Source organism: Phascolarctos cinereus, unplaced genomic scaffold, assembly GCF_003287225.1.
Source record: "Phascolarctos cinereus isolate Bilbo 61053 unplaced genomic scaffold, phaCin_HiC Scaffold_3;HRSCAF=262, whole genome shotgun sequence".
In the NCBI taxonomy this organism is placed as follows: domain Eukaryota; kingdom Metazoa; phylum Chordata; class Mammalia; order Diprotodontia; family Phascolarctidae; genus Phascolarctos; species Phascolarctos cinereus.
This window is the reverse complement of record NW_027555736.1, coordinates 79,841,975-79,855,352: the sequence shown is the minus strand read 5'-3', so window position 1 is coordinate 79,855,352 and position 13,378 is coordinate 79,841,975. Positions and strand designations below refer to the sequence as shown.

At 37.3% G+C, this 13,378-nt stretch overlaps 1 protein-coding gene across 1 annotated transcript in view; it reads left to right on the top strand.

Moving 5' to 3' along the window:
* The window catches only part of KIF11 (kinesin family member 11), a 60,887-nt gene that overhangs the window by 33,028 nt on the left and 14,481 nt on the right, over positions 1-13,378 (top strand). Inside the window, exons 14-15 of the mRNA XM_020964149.2 lie at positions 5,074-5,281; positions 7,237-7,409. Of these exons, the coding sequence (XP_020819808.1) occupies positions 5,074-5,281; positions 7,237-7,409 (381 nt within the window). The remainder of the gene's footprint in view (positions 1-5,073; positions 5,282-7,236; positions 7,410-13,378) is intronic.

Genomic DNA, 13,378 nt, shown 5'->3' with positions numbered 1-13,378 from the left:
CAAAGTTGTTTAACTTTACAATGCTATTGTTACTGAGTAAATTCTTCCCATTGTTCTGCTCACTTCACTTTGCATTAAGTCATACAGGTCTTTTCAGGAATCTCTGTAATTCTCTTTCATTATTTCTTATAGCAAAATGATGTTCCATTTATATTCCATTATTTGTCAGCCATTTCCAATTGATGAGTACCCCCTTAGTTTTGTGTTTGTTTGTTTGCTATGACAAAAAGTGTTTCGTAAATAATTTTTAAAGTAGTGGTCCTTTTCTTATTTCTTTGATCTCTTATACATGATTCTAATGATATGCCTATTCTAGTGACTTTTTAGGTATACATCCAAATGGCTTTTCAGAATAGTTGGAACAAGGGCAGCTAGGTGGCTGAAGTCAGGAGGACCAGAGTTCAAATCTGTCCTCAGACCAAACACCTGACACTTACTAGCTGTGTGACGCTGGGCAAGTCACTTAACCCCAATTGCCTTTAAAAAAAAAAAAGAATAGTTGAAACAGTTCACAGCTCCACTAACAGTACATTAGGTTGCCTGTTGTCCCACTTCACCTGCAACAATTGTTATGTTCTTTTTGTGGTTGTTGTCATCTTTGACAATCAGATTATGAAGTGAAACTTCAGAATTCCTTTGAATTATATTTATCTAATAGTGATTTTGGAGCTTTTTTTTGATATAAAAAATTTCATATGCTAATAACTTAGATGTCATCCTTTGACCATTTACCTGTTGGAGAATGCTTTTGGTTTTATATATTTGAATCAATTCTTTACATCTCTTGAATGTCACACTTTTATCAAAGAAACATGTTGCAAGGATTTTATCCCAGTTATTTTTCCTCTTTTGGCTCTCCAACTTCCCTTTTACAAAGAAGAAGATGGTGAAAGAGAATATATGTAATCAACACCAGTGGTTTGTAATTGAGTTTATTTCCATTCCACTACTCCTTTTCTGTTCCCCTTGCCCAGACCACTATCACTGGTTTACTTTTTTTCTCTCTTAATCCCCACTTCGGGATCTCTTCTCTGAGTTAAGGCTGTTTTACTTATGACTCTTCCTTTCCTGGTATTAATTATGTTTCCCTCCATATTCCTGGCAGAGTGTGTGTGTGTGTGTGTGTGTGTGTGTGTGTGAGAAATTCTACGTCGTCCATTTGAAATGAGTGTGGTTCATCTGATGCCTGTTCCCCCTTTCCCTTTCTTCCATATTTATATGCTCTTCTTCTAATGTACCCAAATTATGAGAAATAGTAAGTTCATCTCTTTTTTTCCTCTTTTCTATGCTAAAATATTTCTCTTACCTTTCCCACCCCTCTTAAACCATCAGAACAGAGAGCCCATCCTAGGTTCTCTGTTAATCTTATGTAACTCCTTTAAACACCCTTTGAAACCATTAAATTTCTGAAAGGGAACTTCTTCTTTCCTTACTAGAATGTTAGTGTAAATTGTATGTATAGCCCTTTCCAGTTGTTGAAATAAATGTATCCTTCTAGGTTTCCCTTGATTTTTGTGTTTGTATTTCAAAGTTTCTACTCTTTCTATTTTATTAGGAATGGTTGAAAATCCTCATTTTTATTTTAATATGTTACACACAGTCACACACTCTCTTTTCTTCCCCCCCCAAACACACACACACACACACACACACACACACACACACATATACATACCTAGAACCTCTAGATTTTGGCCATGACATTCCTGAGATTTTTACTTTGGGATGATTTTTGGGTTTTTTTGGTGGTGGTGGGTTTTTTTTTTTCCTGTTTTTCACTTTGCCCTCTAGTTCTAATAGATCTAAATAGTTCTCTCTCTCTCTCTCTCTCTCTCTCTCTCTCTCAGATTTTTAAAATTATGGTTTTTAGGGAGCTTGATTCCTTTTTTGTTTGGTTTTGTTATGTTTTTTGGCTAGGCAGTGGGGTTAAGGGACTTGCCCAGGGTTACACAGCTAGTAAGTGTTATGTGTCTGAGGCTGAATTTGAACCCAGGTCCTCTTGAATGCAGGGCCAATGCTCTATCCACTGTGCCACCTAGCGACCCCTGAGCTTTGTTCTTTTTAAAAATCCTCTTCTGCGTTTATCTTATTTTTGAACTTTAATTTTTAAAAATTAGTCATCTGTTTTCTCTCCTTGATTCTCCTACCTCCATTGCGGGGGAAAAACACCCCTCTATCAAATATGCAATCTAGAAAAACATATTCAATGGCCGTGTCCAAAAATGTAAGACTCATTCTGCATATTTAGTCTGTCACTCTCTGTCAGGGTGTTGTGTAACATGCTTCATCATTGATCCTCTGGAATCATGGTTGGTTATTTTGTTAATCAGTTCTTAAGTCTTTGTTGTTATTATTATTCTCTTGGTTCTGTGCACTTCACTCTTCATCAGTTCACACAAGTCTTCCCAGATTACTTTGAAACCATCCCTTCCTCTTTTTTTCTTATAGAGCAATAGTATTCCATTACATTCATATACCATAATTTGTTCAGCCATTCCTCAATAGTTGTGCAGCCTCTTAGTTTCCAGCTCTTTGCTATTATAAAAAGAGCTGCTGCAAATATTTTCATACATGTGGATCCTTTTCTTTTTAAGAAATATCTCTTTGGGATATAGTCTTTGTAGGGATATCACCAGTTCAAAGTATCTTCTTGAGCATAGCTCCAAATTGCTTCCCAAAATGGCCAAAATGATTCACTGCTCCACTAACAGTACAGTAACCTGTCTGTTTTCCTATGCTCCTTTCTAAATTGATCATTTTCCTTTTCTGTCAGCTTCATGAAGTGGAACTTCAGGTTGCTCTAATTTGCGTTTCTCTAATAAGTGATTTGTATGATTTTCCCCCCCAAAGGTAAGCACCTCCTTTAGTTTCCAGTTTTTTTGTAACTATGAAAAGAGCTGCTATAAATACTCTTGTATATAGGTCTCAAAAGTCTTAATTTCAGAAATATAAATGCTATAAACTTACAAAAGACATAATTTGAAAGTTTAATTAATTTTATACTCATTTAGATTTGTGAATTTTGAATAATGTTTCATTTTATTAATTCTTTGTTTCAGTTCCTCTTAAGGCTAGGGTTACAAACAAATGCAATCCTTTCAGTCACTGAGCAGTAGCCAGTGAAAGTTTTTACAAAGTTCAAAAATCAATTAGAGCAATGTAGCATAAGATGATGAATATGTTGAATTTTAAGAACCATCAATATTTTAACATTTTAAGTAATTAACCTTTCATTGCTTATTGTAAATTTGTAGCATTTAAATATACTTCTGAAGTTATAAAAGCTTAAAACTGCACTAAGACTTTTTGAAAATATATTAAATAGTATTTTATTTTTTTTCCAGTTACAGGTCAAGAAAATTTCTAGCATTCATTTTAACAAGATTCTGAGTTCCAAATTTTTCTCCCTCCCCTCCCCTCTTCTGCTCATTTCACTTTGCATCAGTTCATATAGATCTTTCCAGGTTTTTCTGAAATCTGCCTGTTCATCATTTCTTATTTGCAGTAGTATTCCATTACATTCATATACTACAGCTTGTTCAGCCATTTCCCAGTTGATGGACATTCCCTCCATTTCCAATATTTTGCCACCACAAAAAGGGCTGCTATAAATATTTTTGCAAATGTAGGTCCTTTTCCCTTTTTTGTGATCTCTTTGGGATACAGACCTAGAAGTGCTATTCCTAGGTCAAAGGCTATGCACAGTTTGGTTACCCTTAGGGCATAAAACTGCACTAAGACTTTTTTGGGCTGTATATGAGTTTTTTTTTTTTAATTTAGATTTTTTTTTTATTCTTTGGTTTCTTCAGGATATAGGCTTTGTAAGTGATATTGATGAGTCTGAAGGTATACATAGCTTAATAACTTTCTAGGGTTTGGGCACAGTTTTGAATTGCTTTTCAAAATGGTTGTACCTTTCATGTTGTAGAGTTTGATTCTTAGATTATCTGTCCTTGGCCTGTTTTCCAGGACATTTGTTTTTGAAAGCAGTATTTATTATATCAGAATTTCTTTTCTGCTTTTTGATTTTTGTTCTAAGACTTATTTCATGAAGTCATTGATTTCTCTTTGGTCTATTCTAATTTTCAGGGTATTTGGGTAAATTGGTAAATTTTACCACCTTTCTATTCTAAACTATTTCTCCTTCCAGTTCTTTCTGAAACTGACTTCATTTTTTTAATCTCTTCATTTCTTCCAGGCATTGAGATAGTTATTGTGGAAAATGAATTTTTTTTTCTTTTGAGATTCTGCTTTTGGTTGTTATAGATTTTTGAATTATCTAGATGTACAATAGTTCTTAAAAGTGGTTGATATCGTCACTATCTCTCCAGCCTTAGTTCCTGAATTGGGGCTTTGCCCCCTGCTGTGTTTTGGGTAATGTGGTTAGCCTTGCTTGGTCTTGATCTGGGTTATTTGGATTCCTTCCCTGACCTCCACCTTCTGGGAGTTTCTGTATTAAGCATGCTGGTAGATTCTAGGCTCCTGAATCTTTGAGATTCTGGGCACTGGCTTTGTGTGTTTGATCTATACAAGAATAATTGCGTCTTGGACAGCTAGGTGGTACAGTGGATAGAGAGCACCGGCCCTGGAGTCAGGAGAACCTGAGTTCAAGTCTGGCTTCAGACACATAACACTCACTAGCTGTGTGATTCTGGACAAGTCACTTAACCCCAATTGCCTTGCCAAAAAAAAAGGAAGAAGAGGAAGAAGAATTGTGTCAACTTTAATTATCATTTTAGAATAATTACAAAATCCTGGAGTATGCAGACTCACTTCAGTAAATGATTAATTTGAGAGCAAATTGTATAAAGACATTGGTACTAATAGCATCTTTTTAATATTTAACTGGAAGTGGTAATAGGTATGAAATCTAATCTATAGGGTGAAAAGAATATTTCTCTGTGGAGAGACAGGGAGTATAACTTCACATTTGCTTAGCATCAGTATCTTTCACCATCATTTTTCACTTAAGTCCCTCCTTCATACTCTAAATTCTGACTATCTTAACTATATAATACTTATGTCACATCCATCTTACCAATGCTACTGTTTTTCTTTTTGCTTTTAAAATAGTTACTTACTACTGTTGAAGAGACAACAAAAGATGTGTTTGGTCTACATTCAAAACTGGATCGTAAACAAGCAGTTGATAAGCATAATGCCGAAGCCCAAGAGATGTTTGGCAAAGACCTGAACAGCTTATTTAATAAAATGGAATTTTTGATAAAAGATGGCACCAAAAAACAAAAAGCCATGTTAGACTCGTACAGTACTTTATTTGGTAAGCTCAAGTTCAGTGTTCAAATATATTTTTAATGTCTTAATTTATTTTAGCTTTTAATTTATATGTTGGTCTCAAACTTAGTAAAATGTCATCTATGTGTCAATTTGTTTTAGCGTAGACCAGGGTTCAAATTCTTCTGCCCCTTGATTCAGTGTTTAATCAGTCTTGTAGGGCAGAGCTTCTAATAGAGATGATACTGTCTTCATTATGGTCATAGGCATAGATAGTATCATTCTCTGCCATTATTATGTCATATTATGGCCATCACTGGCCAGATTCTCTTCTACCAATTGATTGAGAGAGAGAGAACCAACTTGGTTGAGTCCTTTCTCTGACATAAACTAGCTCTGTGACTATGAGTAAATCACATAACTTCTCAGTGCCCCGGGGAAGCCAGCTCTAACAATATAAGTTGTAGATGAGAATGGAGTCTCCATACTGTGTGTTCCTTACACTCACGAAATCACATATGCACAAAGGATCTAGGGTTTATATATTGCCCTGAGGCTTTTAAAGCACATTTATTTAGGTTTTCCCATTTGATTCTTACAACTCTTTGGGGTAGGTACTTGTCTTTATTACGTGTAAGTAATTTTTTGCAGATGAGAAAACTGAGTCTCAGAGAGGCTACGTGACTCTCCCTTGTCCCACAGCCAATGTGACATTCAAACCCAGTGATTTCCTGACCTCAAGCCCAACACACTTTCCGAATATCCCAGTACCTCATGAAGTTGTTGAATGAGCACTGGATTAGAGGTGTAGAAACCCAGATTTTACTCTTGATTTTCACTAGTTTTGTGACCTTAAGTCACACTTTTTCTGGGTGTCAGTGTCTTCTTTTCTAAGTGGGATGGACTAGATTTACTAGATCCAGTCCAATTGCAAAATTACAGTTAAGTAGCTAATTTTATAATACTATAACATTTCAGTGTAAGTTTCAGTGTAATAGATTTCTCAGTTCCATTCAGTGGTGCCTGTGCTTGGTGTGGGTGTGTATTTGATACTGCAGATTCTAATAAATTATTGGCCAACTCCACAGGTTCAGCAAACTCTTAATTACTGTGTATCAAGAGCGAGCCAGTTTGGCCAGAGCATAGAATACATACAGATGACTAGTATAATGAAAGCCTAAACAGATAGAGAGGCCTTGAATGCCAGACCAAAGAGTTTGAACTGTTTTTTTCCTGTTTTTTGATAAGCTAAGGGATACCCCTGATGGATTTTGAGCAAAAGGAATAATAAGGCCAGATAACTACATAAAGAAAGATTGATATTAATAATAGTGAGAATAATAGGTTTGAGGGTTAGATAATGTAAGTAAAAAAGTCATTAGGAAGCTATTATAATCCAGGTGGTTGTGAATGGAAGTCTATACTAGAGTGATAATCTTGGTTTTGAACCTGTTAAGTTTGAAGTACTTCTGAGTCATTCAAGTAGACATGTCCAAAAAGCAGTCGGAGTCACAAGTCTAGATTTAAAGAAAGATGGAAAAAAGCACTGGAAATTTAAATTTGAAAGTCATCTGTGTAGAACTCATAGTTAAAACAATTGGCATTAATGATATTGCCAAGTAAGCAAATGAAAAAAGAAGAAAAGAAAACCTTTAGAAATACTTAACCTTCAGGAAACAGAACAGTAGCCATGAAAGGAGGCAGAGAAGGAGTAGTTAAGAGAGATAAGAAGAAAACAAGCAAAGTACGATGTCTAAGAAACCAAGGGTGGACAAAGTATTGAGTCTAGAAGGAGGCTTGGTCGATAGTAAACATGTGAACAGTATGTAGGTCAAGGAGGGTGAGGATTGAGACAAGGGCACTGGATTTGGCAATAGGGAGGGCATTAGATGTTGGAGAAGCATTTTCGGTAGAGTGATATTGAGGGAATGGGGGACTGGATGCTCAAACTTGTCAACTTTGAGGATGGTACCGATTTTAAATAACAGTTTCTTTTCCTAGGTCATCTATTATCTACTAGTTCCTCTGCACTAGACAGTATTACAACAACTGCACTTGGATCTCTTACCTCAGTTTTAGAAAAAGTATCTACCAATGTTTCTCAGATTTCAGATGAGATATTAAAAGAAGAATCTATAACAACTGAAAGTAAAACTATTCTTCAGAAATTGATGGTAAGTAAATAATGTATCCTATTATGAAACAGTGTTAATGATCAGCATTCCAATTTAAGCTGTATAGTCACAGTAGAGACTATATCATGATAGCAGTCACATAGAAAAATGTGAGGCAAGGACTTGCAAATTTTGAAGCACTTTATAAATGTGAACTGCAATAATAAATATTGTTATAATACAATAATGATAATGAGATATTACTAACATGATATTTCAGATATACGTGTTTTTTTTTCTTTTAAAAAACTTGACATCAAATGGATAAACCTGCTATGGAAACAGCCTCCTCTTACTCCATGTCCCCCATCCTTGACCTCCTACATACACATTCACACATTTTCTTTTGATTTATAAAATTGAAGGTACAGAGATAATAATAATTTAATACTCTAGAAATGAGGGCCAGATGTCTTCTGGGAATTAGCATCCATTTGCAGGGTTCACATATTGGTTAAATAACCATATCTTTGATTCCTATTCAGATGGGTACAACCTAAAAGAACTCCTTTGGAGCCAGCGGACATTAGGATTGCAGATCTCCCTTCTCTGGCAGAAGCCAGTATTAGTTATTGACTTTCTCTAGCCTGTGATTCTGTGGTGGTTTTTTTATTTTCTTTCCATTGTTTTTCCAAGTATAGCTACCTTGCAAACCTATGATTTCCAGGGTTGCCTTTTTTGTTTCTTACCAGAATATTAGGTCCCTTTCCAGCCTTTATGTAACTCCTTCCCCCATTTTTGTACATGTGATTCTGAAAAAAAACAGATGAATGCACACTAATGACTTTCATATTTGCTATGTTTCCTTGAGTAAGTCACTAAACTTTCCTGGGTCACATTTTCCTTACCTATAAAATGAAGAAATTGAACTAAATCTCAACATCTCTTTCAGCTGTAACGTTTGGTGATTTTTTTAGTACTCTGGGATATGTAGGGTACTGTTGCTGTTCAGTTGTGTCTGATTCTTTGTGAACCCATGAACCGTAGCATGCCATGCCCTTCCATCCTCCATTATCCCCCAAAGTCTGTCCAACCTCATGTTCATTGCTTCCATGACACTATCTGTCCACTTCATCCTCTGCCATCCCCTTCTCCTTTTGCCTTCAGTTTTTCCCAGCATCAAAATCTTGTCCTGTCTTCTCATCATGTGGCCAAAATACTTAAGCTTCAGTGTCAGTATTTGTCCTTCCAGTGAATTGTCAAAGTTAATTTCTTTCAGTATTGACTAATTTGATCTTGATTTTCAAGGAACTCTCAAGTCTTCACAGCATCACAATTCAAAAGCATTGATTCTGTAGTGCTCAGCTTTCCTTATAGTCCAACTCTCACAGCCATACATTGCTACTGGAAAAAAACATAGCTTTGACTATACAGACCTTTGTCAGCAAGGTGATGTCTCTGCTTTTTAGTATCCTGTTCAGATTTGCCATAGTTTTCCTTCCAAGGAGCAAGTGTCTTTTAATTTCATGCTGGCAGTCACCATGTGCAGTGATAGTGATCTTTGAGCCCAAGAATAGAAAATATGGCACTGCTTCTATTTCTTCTTCCTCTTTTTGCCAGGAAATGATCACACCAATTGCCAAGATCTAAGTTTTTTTATGTTAAACTTCAAGCCAGCATTTACACTCTCGTCTTTCACCCTCAATCAAGAGGCTTCTTCATTTTTCTTCACTTTCTGACATCAAAGTGATATTGTTGTGGTTTCATGTTGTGTTGTGACGGAACCCTCTCAAAAAATTCAGAGTCAGACCATCTCTAATCCAGTACAGACGTTTATTGAGGATTGACATGCCTCAGAAGCGGGTTGGGTTCCAAGAGCAACCAGCAGCTTAGTAAGGCAACACAGGCAAACTTATAGTCTATTGATGCTGATTACACAATGGAAATTATGAATATTAAAAAGGCAGGACAGATTTGTTAAGGGATTAGATAATGGGGAGGGGTCCCTTCTATGGTTCGGTGGTCAAACACCCTAGTCGTGCTTCCTTCTGACTGGCTAGCTATTGTGGTCCTGTCTGGTCAAGATGGATAGTTAGGTATTGTGGTCCTGTCTTGAGCTAAATGGAAGGTGTGATTGTGGTTGAGTACAAGGACATACCTGTTCAAATATGTGAATTGGATCTGCAGGCAGTGGCTTACTGAGGGGCAATGGCTGTCTCAAGACTGGGGGCCATCAGGACATTTGTGCTATTCAGTGGGGCCCATGAGGAAGTTAGAATATTGGGGCTAGGGGCAGCTTTGTTAGGATTACATCAGTATCATCTGTGTATCTGAGATCGTTGAGATTTCTCCTGACAACCTTAATTCTAGCTTTTGATTCATCCAGACTAGCGTTTTGCATGATGCATTCTGCATGTAAGTTAAATAACATGATAATATACAACCTAGTCATGCTCCTTTTCCAATCTTAAAGCAGCCATTTACTCCATGTTCAGTTCTAACTATTGTGTCTTGGCCTGCATACAGATTCCACAATCCAGCAGAAGTGGGCACTTTGGGTAAAGGGCCTCTTTGAAAACAAGTGCACTCTTATGCTAATTCTTAGTCCACATATTGCTGAAGCCTAGCTTGCAGAATCTTACACATAACCTTGCTGGCATGTGAAATGAGCACAGTTGTTCAGGAATTTGAACATTCTTTGGCCTTGACCTTCTCTGGGATTAGGATGTAAAGTGGTCTTTTCTAATCCAGTGCCCACTGTTGAGTTTTCTAAATTTGCTGGCATATTGAGTGCAGCACTTTAACAGCATCATCAGTAGATAGAGTTCCAGCCTTGGAGTCAGGAGGACCTGAGTTCAAATCTGGCCTCAGACACTTGACACTTACTAGCTGTGTGGCTCTGGGCAAGTCACAACCCCGATCGCCTCACCAAAAATCAAACAACAACAGCAACGACAAAACAGCATCATCTTTTTTTTGAGTTTTAAATAGCTCAGTTGGAATTCCATCACCTCCACTAGCCTTATTGTTAGTCATGCTTCCTAAGGTCCACTTGACTTCATTCTCCAGGATGTCTGGCTCTGGCTCAGTAACCACGTTATTGTGGTTCTTGGTGATGTTAGGATCTTTCTTGTATAGTTCTTCTGTATATTCTTCTTAATCTCTTCTGTTTCTGTTAAGTCCTTACCATTTTTATCTCTTACCATGCCGCTCATTCTTTTGCATAAAATGTTCCCTTGATAACTCTTGTTTTCCTTGAGATCTCTTGTCTTTCCCATTCTGTTGTTTTCTTCTGTTTCTTTACATGGCTCACTTAAGAAAACCTTATCTGTCCTTGCTGTTCTCTGGAATTGTACATTCAGTTGGGTACATCTTTGCCTTTCTCCCTTACCTTTTGCTTTCCTTCTTTCCTCGGCTATCTGTAAAAGCCTCATCAAACAGCCATTTTGCTTTCTTGCTCTTTTTCTTTGGAATTTTTTTGTTGCTCCCTCTGGTACAACATTGTAAACTTAATCTAACTCTGTCTAACATTCTATCAGATCTAATCCCTTAAATCATCACTTCTGCTTCATAAAGAATGTTATTTAGGTCATACCTCTATAGTCTGATGATTTTCCCTACTTTCTTCAAGTTATGTCTGAATTTTGCAATGAGAAGCTTATTATCGGAGCCACAGCGAGCTCCAGGTCTTGTTTTAACTGACTGTGTAGAGCTTCTCCCCCTTTGGCTGCAAAGTATATAATTGATCTGATTTTTATGTTGACCATCTGGTGACATGTGTGTGTAGAGTCACCTTTTGGGTTGTTGAAAAGAGTGTTTGCTATGACCAGGGAGTTATCTTGACAAAGCTCTAATAGTCTCTGCCCTGCTTCATTTTGTACTCCAAGGCCAATCATGTCTGTTACTCCAATTACCTTTTGATTTCCTACCTTAGCTTTCTAATCCCCATGATGAATGTGACATCATTTTTGGTGTTATTTCTAGAAGATGTTGCAGGTCTTCACAGAACTGATTAACTTTGGCCTCTTCATCATCAGTGTTTGGAGCATAGTCTTATTACCATGTGGTTGAATGTTTTGCCTTAGATTTGAACAGATATCATTCAGTCATTTTTTGAGATCATACTCTGGTACTGCTTTTCTCACTCTTTTATTGATTGTAAGGGCTACTCCATTTCTTCTAAGGAATTCTTGCCTACAGCAGTATATGTAATGATCACCTGAATTAAATTCACCTATTCCTATCCATTTGAGTACACTGCTACCCAAGATGTCGATGTTTAATCTTTCCATCTCCCATTTGGCCATCCAGCTTACTTGGTTCACATATCTTACGTTCTGGGTTCCTATACAATACTAATCTTTACAGCGTCAGATTTTCCTTTTTTTACCAGACGTATCCATAGCTGAGCTTCCTTTCAGCTTTCGCCCATCTGCTTCATTAGTACTTCATTAGTACCAGAGCTACTTTTAGTTACCCTGTGCTCTTCCCCAGTAACATGTTGGACACATTCTTACCCGAGGGGCTCATTTTCCAGTGTCCTATCTTTTATCATTTTAATATCACCCATGGAGTTTTCTTGGCAAAGATACTGGAGTAGTTTGCCGTTTCCTTCTCCAGCAGATCACCTTTTATCAGAACTCTTTACTATGACCTACATGTCTGTGTTGGGTAACCCTGCACATCAGAGCTCATGGTTTCACTGAATTACTTAAGTCCTTTTGCCACAAAAAGGCAGTGATCTAGGAGGGGATATAGGGTACTAGGACATACAGATTTAAATACATCTATCCCTAGTCCTATTCTCAGATGCTGCGTCCCAGTTTTCAACTAATAACTTATACCTACTTGAGTCTAATACTTAAAATTAATGTTTATTATTTTACTGGTCTTTTCCTTTATTATGAATAGCTCAACTCTTACAGTTTAGTCATCACTTTGCTTAAAGTCATCTCCCATCATGTCCAGCCCTAATTTTTCTCAAAACCAGTGTCATATTAACAAATTTTCCCCTGGATGACTAATGCTAAGACATCCTTTGGATAGCCTATAGAATGTATAAAATGTAATGTCACCCCAAACTTATCCCTCTTCCAAACTTCCCCTTGTCGTTGAGGCGTCATCGTTCTAGTCATGAGGTTTGCATCTTTGACTCTTCTCTCTCAGCTCTTATGTATAAGGAGTTACCACATCTTTCCTATCCTACTTCCACAACATCTCTCATTTTCCCCCTCTCCTTTATTCTCATTCCAGCCCTCTTCACCTTTCACCTAGACTTTTGTAATGTCTCTAAATTGTTCTCCCTGCTTCTAGTCCTTTCCTGTTCCAAAGCATTTTCCACCCAGCTGCCAAAGTGATATTTTAAAAATGTAAATCTGGGGGGCAGCTAGGTGGCGCAGAGGATAGAGCACCGGCCCTGAAGTCAGGAGGACCTGAGTTCAAATCTGGCCTCAGACCAAACACTTGACACTTACTAGCTGTGTGACCCTGGCAAGTCACTTAACCCCAATTGCCTTAAAAAAAAAGTAAATCTGACCTTTGGGATAAACTCCTGTATTTAAAGCCCTTCTCAAGCTGGCTCTCACCACCTTTCTAATATTAGATAGCACAGTGGATAGAGCACTGGTCCTGGAATTAGGAAGACCTGAGTTCAAATGTGACCTCAGAAACTTAGCTGTGTGACCCTGGACAAGTCACTTTACTTTTATCTGCCTCAGTTTCCTCCACTGTAAAACAGGGACAATATTAGCACCTACCTCCTAAGGTGATTGTGTGGATCAAATGAGATATTATTTGTAAAGCGCTTAGCACAGTGCCATAGTAGGTGCTTAAATAAATACTTATTCCTTTCCTTTCATATGCTTTTTGTCCCAGTCAAATTAGCCTGTTTATTTTTGCCCATATGTGACATTCCATTTCCCTTGTCTTTGTACAAGTGATTTCCCATGTCTGGGATATACTTCTTCCTTACATCTGCCTACTTGAAGCTTCTTTCGTAGAGCAGTTGAGATATGTAGCAAGGCCTTTTG